Consider the following 7,930-nt stretch of genomic DNA (forward strand, 5'->3'; position numbering starts at 1 on the left):
TAGCTTCTATAAGCAGAAAAATCTCAATTGTAATTCTGAAAAATATTGACGGTCTTAGTTTTGTGATTGATTTGTTTTAAACTATGATTTTCTTTTGTTTGTCTTCATGGTGAATACTTATCATAGTACTTGCTCTTCTGAAAGTATAATTGTTTGTGTGAAGAAAACGGTAAAGAAGAGCAAAGTTTCCTTGAAGGGTGTTCCTTCACAGTGTGTCATTGTGTATGAGGTTCAAGTGTGATGACTTTCTTTCTCTTTCGGCGGTGCCTTTACTATAAATTTTGTTAGCTTTTTTATCCTAAATTTTAAGTTAATTAATTAATATTTTGATGATAACAAATCTGATTTTATTTACTCGTAATTTCAATATTTTGAATAGTCTATAGCGAAAATTCTGATGCCTCTCGAATCACCCAAATTGAAGCTTAAACGAAGAAGATATAATCGAAACAAGTTTAACAGAAAAATACCTGAGGTGGTGACGTGAAGACCAAATCATCAAATTGGACCATTTAGAATGTGTCACTTGGTCTATGGAGGAATAATACATGGGATCTTAAATTTGTAATCGGTGGATTATAGTTTTTCTTTAAAATAGAAAAATGATTTTGTTTAAAAAAAAAAAAAAAAACTTTTGACAATTCAACAGTCATATTTAAAAAATTAATTTGTTTGGTACTGTTACTCGTACTTTTATATATATATATTATTTTCTCTTATTTCTTTTTACTTTTTACACAATTCAAGACCCAAATTTAAATTCGATTTTTATCCTACTTTTCTCTCTTTTGAAGATCTTCTGTCAAATTTTCCCAACTTTACGATTCCTCAAAATTAGCAAAAATGCTAACTTGATTGCTCTCTCTCCAAGCTCTTAATTTTCGTTGCTTTCATCTCATTCTTAAAAGAATTTTTTTTATTGTATTGTGAGGATTAGATATTGTGAGTTCAAATGTGTACTTCCGCTCTTTTTGGAGAGTTTATTATATATTTTAAATTTTAAAAAACATTATAACAGTTGGATCCTAATCTGTGAAAAGAATCGGGTATACTCTTGAACCCAAAAAAGGAACAAGATAGCAGTTCGGCTCTAATACATGGAAAGAGTCTAAATAGATTCCAAATCAAAATCCCAAGAGGCACTTATAAAAGTAGAGTTGTTTGAATTTGACCGAACTACTATAAAAATTACGGTATCTTATTCTCTAACTCTTTTTTATTTATTTTTGCAATTAATTTTAGTTGCATGGTCTAGATTATTCTTTTTGATCATTTGAGATGGATTAAAACTATAGTTCCATACTGTATTTTTAATCAAGCTTGTTTTTAGCCTTATTTAAAATTTTTGTTAATTTAATTTAAAAGCCGTCTAATTAGTTTAAATTGTGCATACTTAAAGAAAAAATTAATTAAACCTTATCCTCCCATTCTAGAATTATCATACCAGTCAAATAATTGATATTAGAGAGAAACATTATTGTTAGAGTATTATGACAAATCTAGTGATAAATAAAATTGTTGAAGGTCAATCTATCTATTTACTTTCTTACTTTGATGATTCAAATTATGCATATTGAAAAGTTAGAAAAAAAATTATTTATAATCTATTGACTATATTTTGTGGCTAATTGTTATTATCTATATGTACTCACATAAAAAAGGTCGATAATGGTGATAAGCCTAAATTATTTGCAACCTCTGCTCTAATATCGACCTTTTTAGTTTCTCTTTGAGACTGTTTCAAACTAAACATTCAAGCATTTTAGTTATGGTAACTTTTTGTGGAATAAATAACAAGAAGCTTTCTCAACAGATTTGAAAGTGAGAAATAAAAAATAACAGAGAGGGTGTGTTTGGGAGTAATAGTTGGAGTCATTATTTAAAATAAATAAATAAATAAATACAATTGATTTCGTAAAATTGATTTTCAAACAATCAAAATGATTTTGAATTATTATATTTGATTCTAAAAATTAATTTAAAGTTACCCAATTACTTGAAATTGTATTTTCTATTTGAGAAATTATTTTTTAACTAAATATTTATGATAAATATCTATTTCTATTTATTTTCTAGTTAAATTCTTATACGCATGATTGATATTTTGAGTAAAGTGAATGTTTATAACAGATATTAAAAGAAAATTCAAAATATATATAATTATTTATTTTATTAACAATTTAATGACAGACAATGATTGTCATTTTTTGTTCATGCATTTAAAATCTTAAAAGAATGATTTTACAAATAGCTATCAGCAATAGTTTAACAAAAACTAAATTAAATAGTCATTTTGGGACTGATTCTTTATCAATTACTTAACAAAAATCACCTATCAACTAGTTCCTTCAAAATCAATTTAAAATTATTTTGGATTTTTCTAAAATCAACTTTAATTCATGCCAAACACCATCATTTTAAAGAAAAGTGATTTTGGCAAGAGAAAAAAGTGATTTGATCACAAACATACCCTAATACAAATAAAAAGTTACACTAGCGTTAATGATGACCATTAGAAAGTTGTTTGGACGAACTTTGGTTCAGTTTGAGTTTCAACATTGCCTTGTTCTAAATAATTTGTCATGCATAAATATTTTTAAGATCAAGATTGTGAGGATTTATGAAGGGTTGTTGTAGAAGAGTTTATTTGCATGGTTGTAATTAGAATATAATTCTAAAATATAAAATTGATAGAAATTTATCCGTAACTATCTCACTTAATAGACTTTATTATTACTAATTTTTTAGCTTTTTGTTCATATATATTGAATTTAAGTTTTTGTTTTTTTCATGAAATTGTTGAATACAAATTCAACTATGATCTATCTCAAATTAATTTTTATGTTGTATTGTTTTTATTCTTTTAAAGAAACACCATCAACTATAAAATAATAATATTAAGCTAGTAAGATATGACTTGAAAGTACATACTATGACAGACTCTAGAATCAAGGAATTGTTGGATTTTTTTTAATGTGTGTTAATTTACGCTGGATTTTCTGAAAGGAAAAAAAATTGTATTCCTTAATTGGACAATAGAATATATTATTATCTTTAAATGTTCTACTTACGTTTTTTCAAAAAAAAAAATATATAAATTAAATATATCATTACGACTAAATACCAAATTGTTAATAGAACACATTAAATAAAATTCTTGTCGTGTGAGTATGTGAAGATTTTTTTTTTAATATAATATTTTATAAGAAAAAAATGTATTTTTAGTCCCTGAGATTTGAGATTAGCATCTATTTGATTCCTTAAGTTTCAAAATAAATAGTTTAATCTAAGGTTTGGAAAATGTTTCTAAATGGTCTTTCAATTAACTTGATTGTCGGGGAATTTTATATAATTTAATAAAAATAAGTATAATGAGTGAGGCTTGAACCTAGATAAAAAGTGGTTGGAAGGTAAATTTACCACTAGGCTTTCTTATATATAACATAAAGAGCATAAAGTTGAGGGGAGCTCGAGCCTCTAGGCCCATACTAAATCCGCCCCTGAATGTAAATCTCTATATTTGAGAACAAGTTAACCTACGACTTGTATGAATGCCCAACGGTACGACAACTGGGTGAAGAAATCGAAGATGTGGAAAATTGATTTAGGGTTTTTGGAATCTAAGAGAGATTTAGGGTTCAACATTTTACAAATAAAAAATAATCTTTTCTTCTATGGAGGTTTTTGCGAAGATCAGAGATTTGAGGGGAGAAAAAAAAAAGGGAGGACAGAAATGGAGAGAAGGAAAGATTAAAGAAAAATCGACCTAATTAAACAACAATAAAAAAATATTATTTTATTTAAATTTGGCCAACGTAACATGTCTTGTCATTTTTCCGTTCGTCAACTAACAGTCAAGTTAACCTGGGGACCATTTAAAAGAATTTTCTAAACCTCAGGAACAAAGTGTTAATTATAAAACTTTAGGAATCAAATAGATGATAGCCTTAAAGCTCAAGACCAAAAGTGCATTTTGCTCTATTTTATAATTAGTGTTGGAAAGTGAAATATAAAATTTGAATGAATGTAATTTTCATTGAGTTTCCATTGAAATATAAACTTCGCTCGACGCAATTAATTTATCCGTACTTTCAAGAGAAATGACTTATCCCGAAGGCTTCATTTAGGGTTGATAGAAAGCCTCATCATTGATCCGTTGAGATATCCTTTTTCCCTGACAAGGCTTTTTTGGGTCAGAAAATTAAGGTTTTCTCGATGACGCTTTCCCGATGATGCTATCGATGATTGGTTTATCATCGGGATAGATTTTGTCGATGGTATTGTAAACTTTAGCCGACGGTTTCCGTTATCGGGAAATGTTCAAATTCTTGCCGTGCTAAAATAGAAGTGGCATTATTTCCCCCAAATTAAAGCTTAAAAAAAAAGGTTTAAAAAAAATACTTTTGATCCCTAACTTTCATGAAAGTAATTTAGTCCCTAAACTTTAATATGTAACAATTTAGTCATTATACTTTTAAATTCACAACAGTTTATTCAATAACGTAAACAAATCTATCAAAATTAGATGTTAATTTTTACTATTTTATGATGTAAACTTTGTATTTTATAAAAATATTAAATCTCTAATTAGTTTGTTGATTTCTTTATGAAAGAAATATCAAATCTTAACATTAATTTCTACAATAGCAACTAAATTGTTACAAATTTTAAAGTATAAGAACAACATTGTTACATAGTAAAATTTATGGACTAAATTGTTACCAATTTTAAAGTACAAAGACTACATTGTTACATAGTAAAATTTAGGGACTAAATTATTACAAAATCGAAAGTTCAAAGACTAAATCGTTACAAACCAAAATTTAGAGACTAAATTATTACAAAAAGACTAAATCGTTACAAACTAAAATTTAGAGACTAAATTGTTAAGTGAATTTTAAATGGGAGAGAGAACCTATTCTGTTTGAAAGACCTCAGCCCACATTTTTCCTTAACAAAAACAAAAGTAAGCGTAAAAGTAAATGAAAAGCAAATGAGAAAACCTAAACCCTCTTTCACTTTCTTCATCAGTCTCGTCGCCACCATTGGTATACATATTCAACTACGTATGTGGAAGATAAAAAGGTTTTCATAACTTATTGTGTATAATAATAACAGGGTATTAATTATAATCATTTACACCATTCATTAGCATTATGAATTCATATGATAATATAACGGCAGGAATATGAAACACCAAACTTTAATGTAGCATATACTCCTAAATTGAATAAAATTGTGTAAAATGACAAAATTACAAATTAATTACATAACATTTTTTATTTAATGACAAAATTGTGTTAAATGGGTAATAATAATGAAATGATGATGCATTTGACATAAAATTCTATCAAATTTTTAAACCAGAACAAAAATTTTAAAAATGATTATTTGCAATTTATTAAAAATTTAAGGGTTAAAGTTATTCAAAAATGTAGTATAGATAAATAAAATTATGTAATAATATGAGTTTAACAATACTAATCATCGATAGAATTAAAAAAGTTTGGGTTAAAATTTATTATAAATTTTTGGGCGCATTTCATCTTCATTTCAATTTCACATCACGCATTATATAAAGCCGTTCCCCCCCTTCCCTGTTCCTTGCATTACTCTCCCTTTCCTTCTCTGCGCGTCTCTCCTAATTCTAGAAAACCACCATGAGAGCTCTCAGAAGCGCCGTCGTCAGTCGCAAGAAGCTTAACGCACAGTAATCTTCTTCTTCTTCACGCTGATTTTGGGCTTCTTGTTTCGATTTTCATCTTCAATAAGTTCCTACGTTCTTTTGTTTCGATTTTCGATCTATGTTTTTACTTCATGTACGATTAGTTTCTCTTCAACTGATTCTATGTTCTTCATCTCTGTATTTTTCTGTTCTTATGCTTTCTACGTAATGTTCGGCCATTTTTCTTTCTAAGTTGTTTTTCTATTCTTTTGTAATGTTTCGCCTCTATTTGTGTTCCTAATTGTGTTGAATTTTACAGCCTGCATTCTCTAATTCTCATCAGTTTTTTATTAGTTTTGCTTTCCTATTACGCAAGGTTCCTTCATCAATTATCTGAATACCTGAACTAATCTACTGACATTATTTTTGTATTCTATGTTTTAACTCTACTATTTTCCCTACGTTTTTGGATGTAAGACTAAATTGAATATACTCCTAAAGATTTTATTCGATTACATTCGTTCTTCTTGATATATACGTGATTTTTTTTTTTTTTAATCATCGATCCGTTTTCTGAAGGATGCTGAAGCAGAGAAAGACTGAGATGAAATCCACGAAAAGCAAAAAAGCCACGAAGAAAGATCAAAATGCTCCGAAACGTCCAGCTACAGCCTTCTTCGTTTTCATGTAAGAATAATTTATAATTGAGGCTACTTCGTTTTGAAATCTACTTTTACGTTCTAGTTTTCATCAGATTTGTCCATTCTGATTTCGATTTCTTGTTTTGGAAATGATAGGGAGGAATTCAGAAAGACGTTCAAGGAGGAGTTTCCTGATGCAAAAGCTGGTCCAGTGGTGAGATTTTATACTGTTTGTTTTTATTGCTCCACTTATGTTTTAGATATGACTGAGTGGAGAATCAGGACTTCTAGCTAGATTTTATATTTGCGTTTAACTGTGTTTTGTTATTTTGCAGGTCGGCAAAGCTGGTGGTGAGAAATGGAAGTCGATGTCTGATACTGTAAGACTACGATCTCTTATTTTCGTACTATTTCTATAGAAAACTAATTCGAGACTAGAAATGAGCGAGTAATCTTAACAACAAATGATTAAGGAGAAAGATTGGAGGTCACTGTATTTGAAGATCGTTTCACGTTTTGTTCTCTGTATTGACTTCTCAACTAGATCAGAGTGATTGACGATACAAATCTGTGGTACTTGTGCTTCTTCCTCAGGAAAAAGCTCCTTACGCTGAAAAAGCTTTGCGAAGGAAGGCAGAGTATGAGATAGCTCTTGAAGCTTACAAGAAGAATCTCGTAATTAACTTGTTCCCACTCTTCATTCACTCCTTCGCCTTCACTTTGCCTGAACATCACAATGGTTTCATTTATCATCTGTTATCCGAATCTCTCCTCTCTAAGATCTCCTGGTTCACAGAATTGCTGCGCGGACGCTGAAGCTGAAATTGAAATGCCAACTGAATCACAGAAATCAACCTCTGAGGTCCATGATGACGCAGAGCAGGAAGCTAGCTCTAGCTCTTAGGTATTGTTCATACATCTGATCATGTACATTATCCTCTTCCATTATTTCTTTTAGCTAAACTATAGGTGTTAATTTTATCACTACGGCCACCTGATTTGGTTTTCTATATTGTTTGCCATGATTTTTGCAGGACTTCAGTGTACTTAGTGGTAACAAACGATGTTCATATCAATAAAAGTTTCATGGTTATGTGAACGAAAGCTTGCAAGTGCAAAGGGAGTCGACAGGAAGCTAGAATTTGCGCAACTCTTTAACAATTTTAGCACAAAATATTTCTTTCTATCATATGTATATTCTATGTACTGCTCTAGTGGTGAACTCAATTCTCTTGTGATTATTCTCTGGTTAACAAGGGTTGCATGTTTTGAATTTCCGATTCAAATTTCTTATGGATATTTCTGAATTCGGAACAAAGAAAATCTTAGTTTTAAATTTCTGTAAAGGATTACTTTGTGGACTCGTCTTAATACTTCGTCTTAATACTTCTTAATTAGTTGTAGTTTTCGAATCCAAGTCTCTGGTCTTATAGAGCAAATTTCCATTTTCATTGATGAGTGAACCCAATTTGAATCAAAGTTTTGAACAAGGGATGAAAATAATTAACTACATCTTTAAAGCTACATTAGAAAGTTAATTAAAATACACATCAACAGAAAAAATACATAGGTGCATTTTAGGTTACATTGGCCAATCATACTTTGTCACATGAAATTTTTTTTT

At 29.2% G+C, this 7,930-nt stretch overlaps 1 protein-coding gene across 1 annotated transcript; it reads left to right on the plus strand.

Annotated features, from left to right (window-relative positions):
- The first annotated feature begins 5,573 nt into the window (after positions 1-5,573).
- LOC120088876 (high mobility group B protein 3-like) lies at positions 5,574-7,652 on the plus strand. The gene is made up of 7 exons (XM_039046314.2): positions 5,574-5,710; positions 6,245-6,352; positions 6,463-6,520; positions 6,642-6,686; positions 6,901-6,981; positions 7,103-7,210; positions 7,341-7,652. The coding sequence occupies exons 1-6, from the start codon at positions 5,661-5,663 to the stop codon at positions 7,208-7,210; spliced, it is 450 nt and encodes a 149-aa protein (XP_038902242.1). The 5' UTR covers positions 5,574-5,660; the 3' UTR covers positions 7,341-7,652.
- Positions 7,653-7,930: the final 278 nt, after the last annotated feature.

The sequence above is a fragment of the Benincasa hispida genome, chromosome 10, assembly GCF_027475165.1.
Source record: "Benincasa hispida cultivar pf3 chromosome 10, pf3_genome.v1.1, whole genome shotgun sequence".
Lineage (NCBI taxonomy): Eukaryota > Viridiplantae > Streptophyta > Magnoliopsida > Cucurbitales > Cucurbitaceae > Benincasa > Benincasa hispida.

Coding starts and splice junctions, on each gene's coding strand:
- LOC120088876 (XM_039046314.2), top strand. CDS start 5,661: ATGAGAGCTCTCAGAAGCGCCGTCGTCAGTCGCAAGAAGCTTAACGCA. Junction 5,711..6,244: donor CGCAAGAAGCTTAACGCACA/GTAATCTTCTTC, acceptor CGTTTTCTGAAG/GATGCTGAAGCAGAGAAAGA. Junction 6,353..6,462: donor ACAGCCTTCTTCGTTTTCAT/GTAAGAATAATT, acceptor TGGAAATGATAG/GGAGGAATTCAGAAAGACGT.